Source organism: Jatropha curcas, chromosome 5 (genome assembly GCF_041381405.1).
Source record: "Jatropha curcas cultivar XTBG-Jc1 chromosome 5, XTBG_Jcur_1.0, whole genome shotgun sequence".
Classification (NCBI taxonomy): Eukaryota; Viridiplantae; Streptophyta; class Magnoliopsida; order Malpighiales; family Euphorbiaceae; genus Jatropha; species Jatropha curcas.
Genome location: NC_143155.1, coordinates 3,867,530 through 3,884,823, shown reverse-complemented (window position 1 = coordinate 3,884,823; position 17,294 = coordinate 3,867,530). Strand labels below are relative to the sequence as shown.

Sequence of the window (17,294 nt, the reverse complement as noted above, 5' to 3'; positions counted from 1 at the left end):
TTCATAAACTGGCAAGAATCTTATTTTTAATCTTCTGTTTTGGATTTTTAATAGTCCAGACATTATGTATCGTTAAAATAATATTTAGTATTTATTTTATTAATTTAATTGCTAAAATTACAGAAACAAATTGCCATAAGACAAATAAAATAGAATTATTAGCCAAGTAGTGATTTGATTCAAGATTTCCAATGATTAGTCACAAAACACCAAAATTTCCAAGTAGTGCTAACTTAAATTTGCTTCGTGTAGCCACTAGGCAGTGAGCCCAAGAAGAGGGTCTCCTGCCCCACCTCCCTATCCCCTCCGCCCCAAAATACTAACATGGTGCCAAAGCAGTACCAACTGTTTTTATAGACCAAAAAGAAAGGCTCTCAAACACTTGTTACATAAGAGTAGCTTCAGCTTATTTGCTTATAAAAAACTATAAATTCCAAAAGTACTTAAAAGCACACGGAAGCTAAAGAGCAAGTAACAATGACTTCTACATCTTCATTTTTATTACTCTTTGCGCTCTCTCTCTCTCTCTCTCTCTCTCTCTCTCGCACTTTAAAATTTCGATAGTATAAAAAGACATCCATCAATGAAAATTTATGACTTTACTGAAAGCAAAACCATAGTCAAATTTTACCAAAAACATTCAAATAAACAATCAGATCTCTTAAAACAATATGCAAGGCTAGATTGTTTCCAATGGGACCATTCTTTCAGTAATAGACTCATAAGCAATGAGTTGAATCATTTAAAATAATGAGATCATAACATAAAAAAAGTTAAAAGAAGACAAAAAAAACCAACTAGCATAACAAAAGATAAATTACAATAGCATTTCCCAGAAAAAGAGAAATTCTTTAGGGTATATTAAAGCTTAAGCAACTCCATAAATCAAAATTCTAGTCTTGATATGACAATGGCTGGGAAAATGTAAACCGCACAGCAAAAGCTCATAACAGCACTTTTAATCACTCTAGCTATAGCATAACAAAAGAGTCTTGATACTAATACAAAATTAAACCATAAAAAAAGAAGTGGGTAGAGATGCACATATTAACGAAGCCTCCTGGCTTCTCTTTCAGACTCAAGAAGGGTGAGCACATCACCTTCTCTAACAGGTCCCTTGACATTCCTCATGATGAATCGATTCTGATCATCAAGAAACTTGACTCTGACTTGAGTCACCTGCCCCCTCGATCCTGTCCGACCCATAACTTTCACCACCACGGCGTGCTTGATTTGTGAATCCATCCTGCACCAGGAAACCAAATGCAAGTAAGAAATTGTGCTGAATGCTCAACCAGGTACCTAACAATACAATAATATTTCATAGGCAATGAAACGAAACATACAGAGGAAACTGAGCAAACAAAATTTTCCTCCGCAAACAAATATCTCCAGAACCAGTTTAAATTACAGAAACCTACAATGTAATGATTTTCGAGTCCCTTCCTTTTCTTAGAACGAAACAATTGTATTCTATAAAAGTTAAAATTGCATCGAATTCTACCATAATCAAACGAAAGAGAAAATTATAACCCTAACCAGAGATTTCATCAACAAACAAAAGAAACACCACACAAAGAGAATAGAGGATTAAGAACCGCACCTGAGAACGATTCCGATAAGGATCGCCTGAAGCAAGATAGGGTCAGAGAAAGAAGCTCGGTTCTCGCACTCTATTGGTTTCGCTCTTTCGCGGCTGAGTTAAGGTCTTTGTTTTTAGAGCGTCTAAACCTAGATCCAACGGCTGTTAAAGAAGTAAAGTTTAGATCCTACAGTTCACGTAAGGCGGTGGTAATGAATGGTTGACCTGAAGCAAAGTCTTATATCTAACGGTCAATATTCAAAGGACGAAATGATCTGGGCTCAGCAGTTGGGCTTACTTTAGATATAACAAGCAATCTTGCCCCGCACTAGGTGTATTGATGATTTCCTATTGTTTTTTTTTTATTAATTTTTATAAGATTAATTATTTGAAAATTTTCTTATTATCCATCGATAAAACTCGACTATAACTCATATTGAGCTTCATTTAAAACAAAATATACTTTAAAATTTTTAATTGGATTTAGAAATTGAAATACATAGTTTATTAAAAAGATTGTCTTAGAAAAAATACTTATAATTGAATAAATTTTTATTTTTTAAAAAGTGTTTGATATAAATAAATTAAATCAATATTGTCATTAATAAATAGAAATGGTAAAAAATTAAAATTACTTTAAATAAAATTTCTTTATACTAATTTCTTTTTATTTGGTTAATAAATAAAAATTTTAAAAAGTAAAATTAGTTATTCTTTATCTTCTTCTCTATTTAAATGGAAAAATGGGTCAAATTTTCAAAGAATAAAAATGAAAAAAAAAATAAAATGAAGGAAAATAGTAAAAGTATTTGTAAAGTCACTCTTCATATGATAATAATATGATATTATATAATATATTATTTTATCTAAGGAAGATGAGAAAAGAGATTGGCCATGGCTATTAGTAATGGTTCCAGATACTCAATGGGAGTAGAAATTGTCAAAATACTTCAATTTACATTTATAATCATAATATATTATAGTATAATATAATACAATACTGTATTTCATCTAATATTATATATACAAATTTAAACATTATGTTAGGTGGGCAAGCTAAATTCTTGCCATGTGTAGAAAAAAAAATGAATTTAGTGGGTTGTAAAAGCAGACGGTAAAATAGGAATAGCGAAAAATGAGATGGTTTAATAGGTATTGCACTATTCTATACATAGTGATTTTATTTTTCCTTGCCACGTTTTGAAAATGGGAGTTAATGAGCAGTAAAAGCAAGGAGGGTAAAAAAGGAATAGCAAAAAAATGAGATTGTTTAATGGGCATTGCATTGTTCAATGATCAGTGAATTTGGTTATCATTTTAGTATATATATATAAAACTAGTTGAAACCCCGCCCCGAAGTGCACAGATCGATTTATAAGTTAAGCATAATGTCAAATCCTAGGTACTCCGCTAGATAATAATTTTATTTAATATATTTTCATACTTCCTTGGTAAATTCATAATTTGGTAAAATTAATTAAGATTCTGAAAATTGTATAAACTATACCATATTTAAGCAAGTTATTTAAACATTTAAAAAATTAAATTAAATTAATATAAATATTACTTTCTTATAAATCTTTTTTTTTATTCTATCTTTTTATTTACTTCAAATTAATTTTTTTATTCAATCTTTTTATTTATTTCAAATTAGTTTTCCAGTTAGTACTTAAATGACCACTTATAATACTTTAACGACATCATCGTTTCAACTATATCATGTGGTTGCTATAGCTATTTGGGTACAATGAGTAGATAATTCTTTAGTTTAGTATGTATAAATATTTATTTTAAATTTTGCAGTTTTAATTATGTGATGAATTAGTATTTGCCGCAAACCATGCACCGAAGAAAAGACCATTTTCAATTCCAAACCCAACAAATAAGAGCACGTAAAATACTAAAATTAACTATTACGGTAATAGTAAATAATACTAAAAATAATTATTATGGTAGTAGTAAGCAGAAAAAAGCGACTCCTATACCCTTTGGAAGGTAATAATTTATAGGCTCGGAGCACCGCCTAGAAAAATATAAATGATCAATAATAAGCAAGATTTAGCGAGATTATTAAAAAGTTAAAACTCAAATGGCAAAGAAGTTGATAAAATACAGAGTAATATAGAATACCTAATGTTAGGAATTTTATAAAACAGTTAAGAGTCAGTGATAATGGAAACAAAACAATGAAAATGAATAAAGAAAGAACAACAACAAATCAAATATTTCCCTATATAAAATAAAATTTAAATTGTACATAGTAAAATTAGCAAAAAAAAAAAAAAAAAAAAAGAAAAGACTCAAATCTCTTCTGTATCTCATCAAAGAAATTTCAATTTTCTATCTATTGCAGCACTCAAAGTCTCAAGCTCTCTGCTTGATCTCTCATTCCATTCAATTCCTCTCTTTCTCTCTTCAATTTTCTTTATTTGACTTCTCTCTTATCTCTACCTATTCCTCTTCTTGATATCCTATTGGACAAAATGGAGCTCTTCGGTGCGTTTGCAAAAGAATCGAAGAAGCGTGATCGTGAAGTTGATCAAGTTTTTTGTAAAATTTCTTTTGATGGTGAGTTTTTAACTCGTATGAAACCTATCCATTATTCATAATAAATTAAGTTACTTTAACTTTCTATTTAATTATTTATAATTAAGTTATTTTTAACACAAACACATCAAATATTTTTAATGCTAATTCCTGACAGTATTAAGAGGGAGTGTTCATTAGACCATCTGAATCGATTCAAATCGACCTAAACCGATTTAAAATTGCAGTTTTAAAAAATTATTGATTTGATTTGATTTTATAAAATTTAAAAATCAAATTTTTGGTTTTGTTTATGGTTTTTAGGCCATCCAAATGAACCAAACCATTTTATATATATTGTGTTTAAACCGCACCAAATCAACCGACCAACAGAGGAAGATTTTAAATTATTTATTTTTAAATTAATTTATAACTGTTGGCACCTCTTCCTACTCCATAGATATTTTCTATTGGCGAAAATTGTATAGCTTGGTGTGTTGCATTAGCGGGTGCAAAGAAGTCGGAAAAATTAAACCTAGACCGAGTCTATGGTTTCATTCATGAACCAAATCAATGAGAATAAAATTTTTTATTGAAATGTGAATATTTTTAATTATAAACCGGGAAAAAAAGAATTAAGTTGAAACATTTTTTAAAGAATCGTTACTGTCCTATGGGTCCGGTGGTTAGCTAGAAATAAAGAAGTCTTCAAAAATGATAGGAAAAAATTGTAGATTTTCATAAAGCAAGAAGTTTTAAGCTTTTAGAAGACAATCAGTTTATTTCCAATAGAAGTTTGTAAAACAGGTGTTGCTTTCCGAAAACAAGCTTTGGTCTTATGAATGTTTATGGCTCTTCTAAAGGAAAGCCAAGTCGAGTAGATGTGGGAGATATTTTAAGAGACAGTAATGGCCTGCAGTTTTTACTATTAATTTCTTTGGGATTTTGGATAATGAGGTGGAACTTCTGACCGTGTTTTCTGCTAAAGAGATTTTTTGGCTTTCAAATGTTAAAGATTATTCAAATCTGATACTAAAAATGCTTTGTGCTGGATTATTCAAAAGCAAAAGAGGCCATGAAAATGGTGGAAGAAGTTCAATAAATTTGATCAGATATTGTCTCAACTTAATCAGGTTCGGTTTGTTTATGTTACAAGAAATCATTATGCAAATTAGTACCCTAAAACCTCTATAAATTAATAATGTTGAGACCATGAAATTTTATTAATTTAGAAAGATATTAATTAACTAATAAATTTAGAGAGTGCTATTTTGATTCAGCGAATATAAATTTAATAGCATAAAAAATCATTGTATGTATATCACTATCATATTTTGTGAATCAATATATATATATATATATATATATATATATATATATATATATGAAAGCTGAATCAAAGAGAAAGTTTTAAGATTTTTCTTTGTTCAGAATTGTATATTTCTTTTTTTTTAGAAATTTGAAGTTTTTTATTTTTTCTATATTTTGATTGGCCTAACTTAATTTTTCAATTTAATATTTAGTATATAGATGAAATAACCCGAATTTTTATTTTCAAAAATTTTTCAATTAAATTTAATAAACTGATAGCCTGAAAATGCAGTTAATTATTTAAATGCAAATTAATAATTCGTACAGTGATAAACCGAATCGAAAACCAACTGAAAAATCAAAAAAATAAATGAAAGTCGAGATTTGGGCTGAATCGAACCGGAATCGAACCGAATCAGCCCAAACCATCTGGAACCCTCTTCTTTCCCTTATCTTCACGCTCACTCCCCTCACCCCTCACCCATTCTCTGCGCCTACAGTCAGTCCACTGGCGACATCATCGGCACGCAGAGCAGCCGCCATCTCCTCCTCTTTCTTCTTCTTCTTCTTTCTTCTTTTCTTTTCTTTTTTTCTTCACTGCATCTGCGTCTTTGGCGAGACAGAGTAGCAGAGTGGCGCGCCACCTCCAGCTCGATCGGACTCCTCCATGCGCCACCTCCAACCGCTCCACGTCGCAGCGGCTCCGCCAGCACCCTCGGTTAGATCGCGCGGCGCAACACAGCTCCCCTGTCTGCGATCGAAGGAAACCAGCGCCATCGAGCTCAGCCTTGTCGCGCAGCCGCCAGCTCCACCAGTCGCGCCACTGCTGTAGCTCAACCCCTCCTGCGTCGATCTCAGGTGGTCCAGCCGCTCCAGCGCGTCTCCGGCGGCCAGGAACAGGCTCAGCGAGCCTCTGTCGCACCACCAGCGGTCTTCTTTTTCCTCTATCAGATCAGTCGCGCCTTGCCTGTGGTCACAGTTCAGTTGCCGCTCTCCACGATCTCCACCGTCGACCACCACCGCTTGAAGTCGCGTTTCATTTACTTGCAGTTCCGCTGAGCGCAGCAACCGATTTGGTCGACTCAGTGCCACTGCTTTCCATTTCGGCACACGTAGCATTCATTTCCGGTCAAACGATTTTCCGGCAATATTTTATTTCGGTATAAATTAATTTTTATTAATTTTGGTTAATTAATTTAATTTAATTTTAGTATTGATCTATTGATTAGTTAAAACTACTTGATTAATTAAATTTAATTCTAGTATTACATAAATTTATTAGGAAATTTTGATAATAATAAAATTTATGGAATTAAAGAAAAAGTTTATAAGCTAATGTTGATATGGAGAATGTGGAGGACGGGTTAATTGACTTGATTAGTTGCTCGATGGATGGACTGTATGGTTTGGAAATAATTGATGAACTGTCGATATTTCGACAGGTGGATAGACCAATTTTTAGGGGAAATATTACCGAAATTTCGGTAGAAAATAAAATTAATTATAAAATTTAAATTACTTATAGAGATTAAATTATTTATAGAAATTAAAAATATAGAATAAGATTATTAGAGTGATAATTATTTTTCGGTGTCATTCTTAAATTTCTTAGATCGCTCGGGTGTCCGTCTAGTGCTCCTCCAGGACAGAATCAAAGTTAGAGCTTCGTTCTCCACCACCGTGAGTAATAACAAATAATGCATATCAACACTGCATTTGCATAACATTTATTTATAAACATTATCCACACACACACATATATATATATATATATATATATATATATATTAAACTCTAATATTATTTTATGCTGATTTATCAATCGTATATTGTTACGCTTTTTATACATCTATTATGTCACTATTATCGTATAAATATATTTGCATGATAGTACATTTGTAAGGATTTGGTGTAATACGTTGAATGAAGTGTTTGATTGCTTGTGTTATGATTATACTGTGCTTTGATTGTGTAGAATTGGGATGAAGTGAGTCACCATGGATTTGTGAGACCGTTATATGGATCTTGATTATGGTTATCGTTAGCCGGGTAAATGGGAGATCGGCGCCCCCGTGTGCACCTACTGATATAATTTGGATGATATGGAAAACCACAGGGTTGCCTCCTGTTGGTATGCCGATATTGTGAATGTAATTTATTATGATTCGGCCCAGACTAAATTTTGTTCGATAATTGAGATTGGGCTGGATTGCATGGAATTTATTTATATCCTACCGTAAATGGGCTTACTGTTCATATTAAAAATTTGTGTGGCATGTATAAGTTGAACAATTTAGGCTTACTACGGGCCTCCGGGGCCTTAAGCTTACCTGGGTCCTTGTGCCAGTCCGACTCACGAAAACGGGTCGTGACAATAGATATTGATAATTGATAACTTTGGAAACATATAATCTAATCTAAATCATCTCACCTAATTCAACTAGAACTCTAAGAACTAGAACTCTAAAATCTAATTAAGTTTATTTGAATTGAATATATTATTGTACATAATCTCCAAGTAAATTGCTACGGTAAATCAATAATATATATTACATTCAAGTGCAATAGCCAGAAAACAAGGAAGCTATTAACTATCCATCTTGTTTACTCTTTTAGCTTTTTATTAAGCTTTAGTAATTGATTGATTTATTGAATCTATGGCTGTGATACATTTGATTATATTGGTTAGATGTGTCGTATGGGAAACAAGTACTCAAGTCATATAAGATACGGAGCTGGTGATGTTGTAGTTTGAGCTGGGCTTGCAAACTTTTGAATTGCATAGATGGTGATGACTTATACACCTTATCCGTGATGACTTATACAATCATTAGACTAGTGATACAAGACTAGAGGTTTATATCCCGCGGTGCTACAAGAGGTAGATATTCGACCTACTCGCTTTTATTTTGGATACAAGATTATTTTTTTAATGTTGGTATCAGAGCATGAATGCCTTCTGTTCAAGTTTGTATATCAATTGAATGGGTTAGATTGACATTAGACATATTTAGGTGTAAATATGTTCATATTAATTATAGAGTTTACAATTTTTTTTTTTTTATATACCGTCAACCTTTATGAAAAATTTAATGTATATATTGTCCCAAAATATTTTAGATATGTTGTAATTTTTTTTTTTTTGTTGTAGGTTATTTTTAATTGATTTAAAAGAGTTTAAATTAGTTAAAGTACTTATAAACTATATTAAAAAAAAGGAACACTCTGACGTTTTAGTTTAGTGGACAATCAATAACGTCATAGTAACATTCTAAAGTCTAAAAACTTTGTTTTTTCGGAAGCAAAAAATGGAGATTATTTTTATTTACTCTCCTTTCATTAGTGTTTGTGTGCTAGAGTCTAGATAAAATTAGTGATCTAGGAAAATTAACCAAAGTGGCATGCGGATTACATTCTCTAACGCTGAGTATGAAGTTTGTGGCTAGACGGAACCACTAGAATAGTTTTGCCATTGGGTAGGAACTGTAATGTGGCAGCTCTTGATTGATTGTAGCTTATGAATTTTAGTTAGTTCATTTCCCTATATCTTTTTTCACGATATTTTCATTGTTTACTTAAAATAATTTTTTAGATTTTCTAAAATTTTTAAATTTATATTTTCTAGGTTCAGAAAATATGTTTTTTTCTTAATTTTAAACCATTTTCAATTAGTTAAAAGTGCTAAAAAATTATGGAAAAATAATTTTTAATCATATAAAAATTTCAAATATTATTTTATTATAATCTAAAAGTCTATTTTCTATTATATGTGAAATTTTAATTAGTTTAAGAATTCTAAAATTTCCAAAATAAATTGAGACAAATATTTTTGGCCATTAAAATTTTTTGAGAAAATTATAAAATTATTTTAAGTATGTTATATTGGTAGTGGTATATATTGTTAAACCAATAATTATGCAAATGTATATTTAATAATTTTTTATACTATGTTATAAAAAATTGTGGTATATGTATAAAACCTCAATGGTGGCGAGGACTCATGAACCAAAAAAACAGTTGTATAATTGGTAAGAAAATCATACATGATAAAATTAAGCTCCGAAATAGTATATGCAAGGAGAGAGTAATTAAAATGATTTACTTGTTTATTTGTGCTGGTGTGGAGCTTTGTAACAAAGCTATGGCGAACGCAAGGCCGAGCCCAACCAAGGATGGAAGCGGGCGGGTATTTCAGGATATTCACTTTGCTTCGATCCGTATTTTAAATAAATTTGAATTTAGATAATTTAAAATTCAGGTATACTTTGTCGTATAAGAGGATTTTAAACTGAGTTTTAGATGAATATATATAGTAAAAATCTAAACAGATTTGAATATAAATATTTAAATAATTTTAAAATAGTAAGGATAATAAAATTTTAAATAAATATAAATATGAATAATTTATAATGAATATGAGCATGAATAGGTTAAAATTTGCGGATCCAGTACGCTTCCATCTTTAACCCAACGCCTAAAAGAACTGATTGCGAGATGATTTATCCGTAATATACTTCGTTTTTTGTATTAACATATTAGGAGGGAGTATTTTAATTATTTATTTTTAAATTGATTTATAAATTAAATATATATTTTTAAATCAAAAAGTAAAGAAAAAAAAAAAAAAAGTCAAATTAGACTCGCTAAAAAAATTTCTCATTCTAACCCTAGAAAATATAACATCCCCTCTTTCCTCACATATCCCTCTGCACACTCACTCACAGATTGCACCTTCTTCTTCCTCCATTAGAACCTCTCTTCTCTTTCAGCCTGACGTCCTCGATCTTTTCTACCCTTAGCAAGGCAGGCTTTCCTCTTCTCTCGGAAGATACCTCTCCTTACTCATGTTTTTATTGAAAAAAGAAAACCTGTTTGGACATGGATGTGGAGGCAGAGCAGAGAATAGAGCATTCATGGCAGTGCTGGGATGAAAGAAGAAAATTATATACAGAAAAAAAATTTTTTTATTTGACACAGAAAATTGTATGGATATATGTCATTTCAAGTGAGCAAATGATTGGATGTTGTTGTTAACTGTGTTTGTATTGTATTGTTATTTCCTGCAGATGAAATATCTTAGCGACTGGTCTCAATTATAATTTTTCCCTTTGTAATAATAATCCATTATAATGTGGCGGGGAAGCTTTTTGGCTCCCTCTTTTAACAGAACCTCTCCCCTCTTTTCATTCTTTACCAAATTCCCGTTGCTATCAATTTTTCGAAGTGTTTCCAACAATTTCCGCTGCCCACTTCTCCATTACCATAGTTGCCATTTTCCTAAGCCTCTTCACTATATTCAAGCCTATCAATTCGCTATGGATAGAAGAGCCCGTTTTTGCAGTTTTGCTCACTCTACGACTCCTCAGATTCATGAGTCCTCTGTATCGGGTACAAATAAAGTTTCCAGAAAGTCAAACAAGAAAGCAAGGCAGGAATCACCTGAGTGGGTACTTAAATGGAAGCTTGATAGCTGCTCGAAGAGTGGTGACCTTGTTGAGGCCCTTCGCTTGTATGATGAGGCACGAAGTAATGGTATCCAGCTTACCCAACACCACTATAATGTGTTGCTCTATTTGTGCTCTTCTGGTTCTTCGGTTGAATTGAAAGGAGATAGGGTTGTTGCAAATGCCTCTGATTTGAGTTTTAAAAGGGGTTTTGAGATTTATCAACAGATGGTTACAGATAAGGTTGCTCCAAATGAAGCTACTTTTACAAATGTAGCTAGGTTGGCTTTTGCATCGGAAGACCCAGAAATGGCTTTTGATTTGGTTAAGAAGATGAAAGGCTTTGATATCCTGCCAAAATTGCGTTCGTATGGACCGGCCTTATTTGGATTCTGCAAGAAGGGGATGGCTGATAGAGCTTATGAAGTTGACACTCACATGGCTGAATCTGAAGTGATTGCTGAAGAGCCTGAGCTCTCTGCTCTTTTGAAAGTTAGTGCTGATGCGAAGAGGGTAGAGAAGGTGTATGAGATGCTGCATCGGTTGCGATACACTGTGAGACAAGTTTCTGATTCCACTATTGGGATTATTGAGGATTGGTTCAAGTCTGAGGATGCTTCAAAACTTGGGAAGCAGAATTGGGATGTGAACAAGGTAAGGGAAGGAATTGTGAGGGGAGGTGGAGGTTGGCACGGGCAAGGGTGGTTGGGGAGTGGGGAGTGGAAAACAGTGAGAACTAAAATTGATGAGCAGGGTATTTGTTGTTCTTGTGGTCAGAAACTTGTTTGTATTGATATAGATCCAAGAGAAACAGAAAACTTTGCTACTTCATTAGCCAACTTGGCTTGTCGAAAAGAAGTTAAGGCTGACTTTGTTCTGTTCCAGGTAAAACACAATTCCTTATGTATCCAGTATCTGATATTCAACAAAAAAAAAAAGACTATGAATTTATGTTATTTAGCATAAGCATACAAAGTTGCCATCAACTATTTCCTTTTTATTCTGCTCTTGTAAATACCGGTGCATGTTGTGTGGCTACTTTACAAAATTATCTTGTTTATGAGTCTGTTCCTTTTCCAATATTAAGATGATGATCTATCAATCCATAGCATGAGTGGTTGCTTCCATGTTGTCAGATCGGTTGACCCCTTCTAAGATTGTAAGCCTTGTATCCTGCATGTAGTCTTTGATGTCGTAGAAATAGTCTATTTTTTTCTTTTTATGCTCTTCTTAGTTTAGTTCTAACAATGATAGTAAATAGTCAATACTTGCTAATTCAGAATACTTCAGGCAAGTGTTACACACAATGATTGTCAGTGATTTCTTAATTGACTAAGGAGGTGAACTCATTCAGGAGTGGCTGAAGAAGCACGGTCCATTTGATGCAGTTATAGATGGAGCCAATTTGGGTCTTGTTAAGCAAAAGACTTTCAGCTTTTACCAGGTAATGGAGATATAAATATTGATGTTTATGACACTGCATCTTTGAGCTATTTTAAAGCAAGATGTATAGACAAATCTATTAATGATTTGCAGCTTAATTCCGTGGTTGGTGAGGTACGTCAAATGAGCCCATCGAAGAGACTGCCTCTTATTATTTTGCATAGAAGTCGTGTTACTGGTGGTCCAGCTCAGAATCCTAATAACAAGAAGTTGTTAGAGTTTTGGAAAAAATCTGGGGCACTTTATTCTACTCCTGCTGGTTCAAATGATGACTGGTGAGTTTACTTGTAGATTACTCTATATGTTGGTTTAGATGATAGCTGTTAAGTTTGCACATACTGAACTCTTTGTGATAGTGACACATTCTTTTTAGTTTTACTTTTCACTTGAAGTTCTTGTTCATCTAGAAAGCAAAGGCGTAAGTTCTGTTCCCTTACAGCCCAAACAGCCAAGAAATCTCGTTCCAGCCAAGAAAATGGACTGGAATGGTATCAATTTCAACTAGGCATGAATCTCAGCCTTTTTGGTTCATTATGGCCAAGATAGAACTGAAATAGCCATTTTGGCCAAGGTGCCTTTCTGTTGAGATAGTAAAACAGCAAAAAATAAAGGGGCAACTTTGTAAAATGAGAAAAATAATGAAGGCCTGCCTTATCCTAGCAAAGCTAAAAAAAAACGTCTTACTCAAAATTGAAGTCTTGTTGCTGAAAAGAAATATAGTTTTTTAATAATTTTCTTTATCGAATTCTAGGGCAATTAATTAACAAATTTCTTCTTTCTCTAATTCTTTTTTTTAATTTTTCAAAGATTCAAAATTTGGAGTTTATCTTTGTAAAGTTGTGTTATATATTATTTCAGCTTTAAACTTAGTTATATTACCAAAGCTAAAAATGACAGACTCAAAATCAAAGTCTTGTTGCAGACAAGACATTTTTTTATCAAACTTCAGAACAATTAATTAACAAATTTCTTCTCTCTCTCTTTTTAATTTTTCAAAATTTCAAGATTTGGACTTTATCTTCGTAAATTTATTTTATATATTATTTTAGCTTTAAACTTTGTTATATTATATTCAAAACTTGTTTTACACGCACAGCCGAGGGTGGGGGGAGGGCGAGAATATGCCAGTACTAAAATGTATCATTCCAAGGATATCCAGAAACAGCAAACCTTGCTAGAAAGCTTAATCCTTCCAGATTTGTGTGTGTGTGTGTGTGTGTGTGTGTGTGTGAGTGTGTGTGAGAGAGAGAGAGAGAGAGAGAGAGAGAGAAAGATAGAGAGTTATATTATATTGAAAACTTGTTTTACACATACAGAGATGCTCTGAAGCAGAATACTGAAATGTGCCAGTACTGAAATATATTATTCCAATAGGATATCCAGAAGAGCAACTGACACAGATTTATGTGAAAGTGAGAAGTCCAAATCCTTTCAGATTTATGTGAAAGTGGGAAGTCCGAATCCTTATTTGAGACTAGTTTTAGAGTTTCAATATCAGAAAGATTTGGAGTTGTTTGCATCTATGGATATATGTGCTTTAATGCTTTTGTCTAATTTTGATGCCTAAAGAATTTTAAGTTTGAAGCTTAGAATGCTGTTATTTTCTTATCAAGTTTGCCAGAAAATTTCAGTATAATTCAGATTTGAAATTCTTTGCATGAACCTTAGTTTACTTCTCCATCAACTAACTCAAACGAATCCTAAATTCCCCTAGAATCACTATTTTCAGTACTCTTCATAGTTCCAAAACCTTGATTTCCTTGTCTTGGTCTTGTTCCCTAATTATACCCTTCTTTAAAAAACCTACTTGTCAATAGACATTGTTTACCCATTTATCCATTACAGGGGTTAACAATGCCTGTTTGGTAGCAGCTGGGGCTTGTATCTTTGGGAAGAATGCGCTAAGTAAGACAATGAAACAATTTCTTGAGTAGCTGTAATTGGTTAGTTAGCTAGATGCCTGGGCTTTGTATGGAGGATGAGTAGTAGTTGAATGTGGTGGGAATTTATCTTTTCAGTAATTTGTTTGAAGTTTCTTAAAAATGAAATTATATGTGTTTTCATTTTTGTTGCCAGAGTACTTTTTTTATCATTAGAGGACTAAATTTTGGTTATTTTATTTGTTCCCATGCAATTCAAATATCGCAGAAAGTTTTATTTGAACTGTAGCAGCAAAGTGCCCAAGTCCACAGCAACATATATGCTATGAAATTAAATGTTCTCGCATCACCACCTTGGTTCTATTTTTGTATTTGTTGCATTTTGATTTACAGGTACTGGTTATATGCAGCTGTTAGTTGCAAGTGTTTATTGGTGACAAATGATGAGATGAGGGACCACCTTTTCCAGTTGCTAGGGACTTCATTTTTTCCACGATGGAAGGAAAAACATCAGGTATTTTCTGTTCTTTTGTGTATGTATGGTCATTACTTCTGTTTAATTGTGTTGTAAGTATTCATTTTGAGAACGGCTTGCCTTTGGAGAATAAATTTTTTCTTGCATGGATTTCGAAAAGACTCCTAATTATTTGCAAACTAGCTCATGTCTGGTTAATAAATGTTCATCTTGTGATAGTCTCAGAATATTGCATTTGCACTGCACTTGTGCTCGAGACTCATAGAGCTTTACTGTTATGTTCATGCAACCAGGATCTCGTCACGGGCCTGTTAATAATAAAATCTGATTCAAAAGCTAAAGATTTTGTTTTCTAGCATGATTCTTTCCTCGACATATTGTTGCTGAAAATTGCAAGCTTGTTAAAAGGGAGCTTTTACTTTAGGTTCGTTAAAAGGGAGATCTAACCTTATACTTGTTAGAGAGAGTCTAGATCTCAATTTAGTTGAAAATAATTCTGCTTGTTATTGTTTTATTTCATGCTTAAAACCTCCAATTTATAGAAGAATACAAGTACTAATTAAAGTAATTCTACTAGAATTAGATCTACTACCATAAATAAAATAAGAAGACTACTAGATAAGAAGACTACTAAATAGGAAGATTACTAAATAGGAGATCTCCTACCAAAAAGAAAAATAGGAAACTACTAAATAGAACTCTTAATAATAAAACTAATAATTTAAGGAAACTGCAAACTGTCATAATTGCATCTCTAACATTAACTATCTGAGTTTTGAGTTTATGGATGGCATAACTTGACTGGAGTATCTGGAGTGCAGTTCATTATGTTCATTCCATTGCTTTTGGCTCACAAAAAAAGAAAAAAAAGGAGAAGGAAGGAAGAAAGGAATCTGACCTCCATTTCTAGCTCCAGTTTTGCTTGAGATCAAATGTGATTTCAAAACTCAATCCTGGATCTGCCCAGCCAAACCTCTAACTGGAATGAGATGATAATAATAATAATAATAACTACTACTACAAACATTATCTATGCATCTTTTAAGATGCTCTAATAGCTGCTGCTACTTCACATGAGATGTTGTGTCTGACATCAACTAACTTCCAAAATTTTGAACTGAATATTTAAGCTATGCATTTAAACTTTGCATGAGATTTGTGATTTTATGGAATTAAAATAAACTCCGTGAGCTGCATGGAATCAACTATATATTGTGATTGTTGCAAGCCACTGATGATGCTGTGTGTGTGAAAGGGAAATCATCATTTTTGTGAAAAATTTTGCAGGTTCGGGTATCTGTATCAAGAAGTGGACCTGCTCTACACATGCCACCGCCTTGTTCAATTGTCATTCAGGTATAGAAGATCAACCAAATGTTTATATCATATGTGAACCAGAAAGATGGTCTGCGTGGCTTTTTAGGTGCTGGAAATTATCACAGAATGGGACCTAATTTAATCTCGCCAATTCAAATTCTTAATGCAGGAGTCTGAAAATGGTAGTTGGCATATCCCAACTGTCACAGATGATCTTGAAACACGAAGGCAATGGTTATGTGCTACCAGAGAAAGGCATAATTACAGTGACAATAACTTGGCAGTTTCTGTTGCATGAAAGGCCACATTAATTGCATGAAAGGAGTAAGCTACAGTGACAATAGCAGATAGATCGAGTATGATCTACGTTTTGGAAACATTTGACACAAAATGTGAAATGAGTAGTGATAATTGTAATTATAATTTTACATTTTCATTCTTGTCGAAGTAAGATGAAATGTTAGTTCTTCTCTGGTAGAGGTATGGTTTAAATGAATAGCTGATCAAGAAGATAGAATGAAATGGTGAATATATAGTGAAGACCTCGCCGAAAACTGATTCCTATGAATGCCGAACTTGGTAAGTCGCAGTCTGGGATGCTTGCAAGAAGAAATCAATTTGAGGGCGAAGGAAAGTGATCCTAATGGAAGGGAAGTGAAAGCTCGGGACCAAGGATTCTATAGGCTTCTAGCTTTTTTTCTTCGAAAGGTCGGCCAGATGAGGAAGTAAGGAAGTACGAGATCGTAAAAGATATAGAATATAGAAGTCCCTGAGTTTTATTTTAAAATTTTCTTATTTTATGTTTGGAAATTAATTTATACAAAAAAAAAAAAAAAAAAATGATATTAGAACTTAGGGTTGTTTATCAAACTGCAAATTGATTTAAATCAATTTAAACTGATCTAATACTGCGGTTTTAAAAGATTGTTGGTTTGGTTTAATTTTATAACATTTAAAAACCGAGCTTTTGGTTAGGTTTATTATAGGGTCAAAATTGCCTAAATTGAGCTTTTGGTTAGGTTTATAGTTTTAGAGTCAAAATTGCCTGATCAAATCAAACCGTTATATATACATGTTTGAACTCTCAAACTCCATTCCATTTTTTGAATGAATTTTTTTGTATTGATTAATTTATTAAATACTAAATTATGAGATTAGTTTATATATATTGGATAATAATTAAACAATAATTTTTTAGATAATAGTTGAACAATAATTTTTTATTAATTGGATAAACATGTAAAAAAATTAGATTGATATATATGAACAAACTATATGTGCGTCAATGATAATCTTTATAAATTTTAGCAATAGAT

The 17,294-nt window shown here is 32.5% G+C and overlaps 2 protein-coding genes across 5 annotated transcripts; one reads left to right on the top strand and one right to left on the bottom strand.

The window, feature by feature from the left end:
• Positions 1-773: 773 nt before the first annotated feature.
• LOC105628972 (small ribosomal subunit protein eS28x) lies at positions 774-1,761 on the bottom strand. Its single transcript, XM_012210480.4, has 2 exons — positions 1,604-1,761; positions 774-1,246 (listed from the first exon to the last, which is right to left on the bottom strand). Exon 2 carries the CDS (start codon positions 1,243-1,245, stop codon positions 1,048-1,050), a length of 198 nt encoding a protein of 65 aa, XP_012065870.1. The 5' UTR covers position 1,246; positions 1,604-1,761; the 3' UTR covers positions 774-1,047.
• A 4,117-nt stretch (positions 1,762-5,878) lies between these two features.
• LOC105628971 (proteinaceous RNase P 1, chloroplastic/mitochondrial) lies at positions 5,879-16,455 on the top strand. Of its 4 annotated transcripts, XM_089721435.1 has the most exons (9): positions 5,879-6,579; positions 7,032-7,099; positions 8,109-8,300; positions 10,486-11,748; positions 12,218-12,307; positions 12,400-12,581; positions 14,580-14,700; positions 15,949-16,017; positions 16,148-16,455. In XM_089721435.1, exons 4-9 carry the CDS (start codon positions 10,549-10,551, stop codon positions 16,274-16,276), a joined length of 1,791 nt encoding a protein of 596 aa, XP_089577561.1. In that variant the 5' UTR covers positions 5,879-6,579; positions 7,032-7,099; positions 8,109-8,300; positions 10,486-10,548; the 3' UTR covers positions 16,277-16,455. The 4 variants fall into 4 exon arrangements, 3 of the variants coding, with proteins under 3 accessions (XP_089577561.1, XP_089577562.1, XP_089577560.1); XM_089721436.1 differs by lacking the exon at positions 8,109-8,300; XM_089721434.1 differs by lacking the exons at positions 5,879-6,579; positions 7,032-7,099; positions 8,109-8,300 and having other exon boundaries at positions 9,817-11,748.
• Positions 16,456-17,294: the final 839 nt, after the last annotated feature.

Coding starts and splice junctions, on each gene's coding strand:
- LOC105628971 (XM_089721436.1), top strand. CDS start 10,549: ATGTGGCGGGGAAGCTTTTTGGCTCCCTCTTTTAACAGAACCTCTCCC. Junction 11,749..12,217: donor CTGACTTTGTTCTGTTCCAG/GTAAAACACAAT, acceptor GAACTCATTCAG/GAGTGGCTGAAGAAGCACGG. Junction 12,308..12,399: donor AGACTTTCAGCTTTTACCAG/GTAATGGAGATA, acceptor AATGATTTGCAG/CTTAATTCCGTGGTTGGTGA.
- LOC105628972 (XM_012210480.4), bottom strand. CDS start 1,245: ATGGATTCACAAATCAAGCACGCCGTGGTGGTGAAAGTTATGGGTCGG.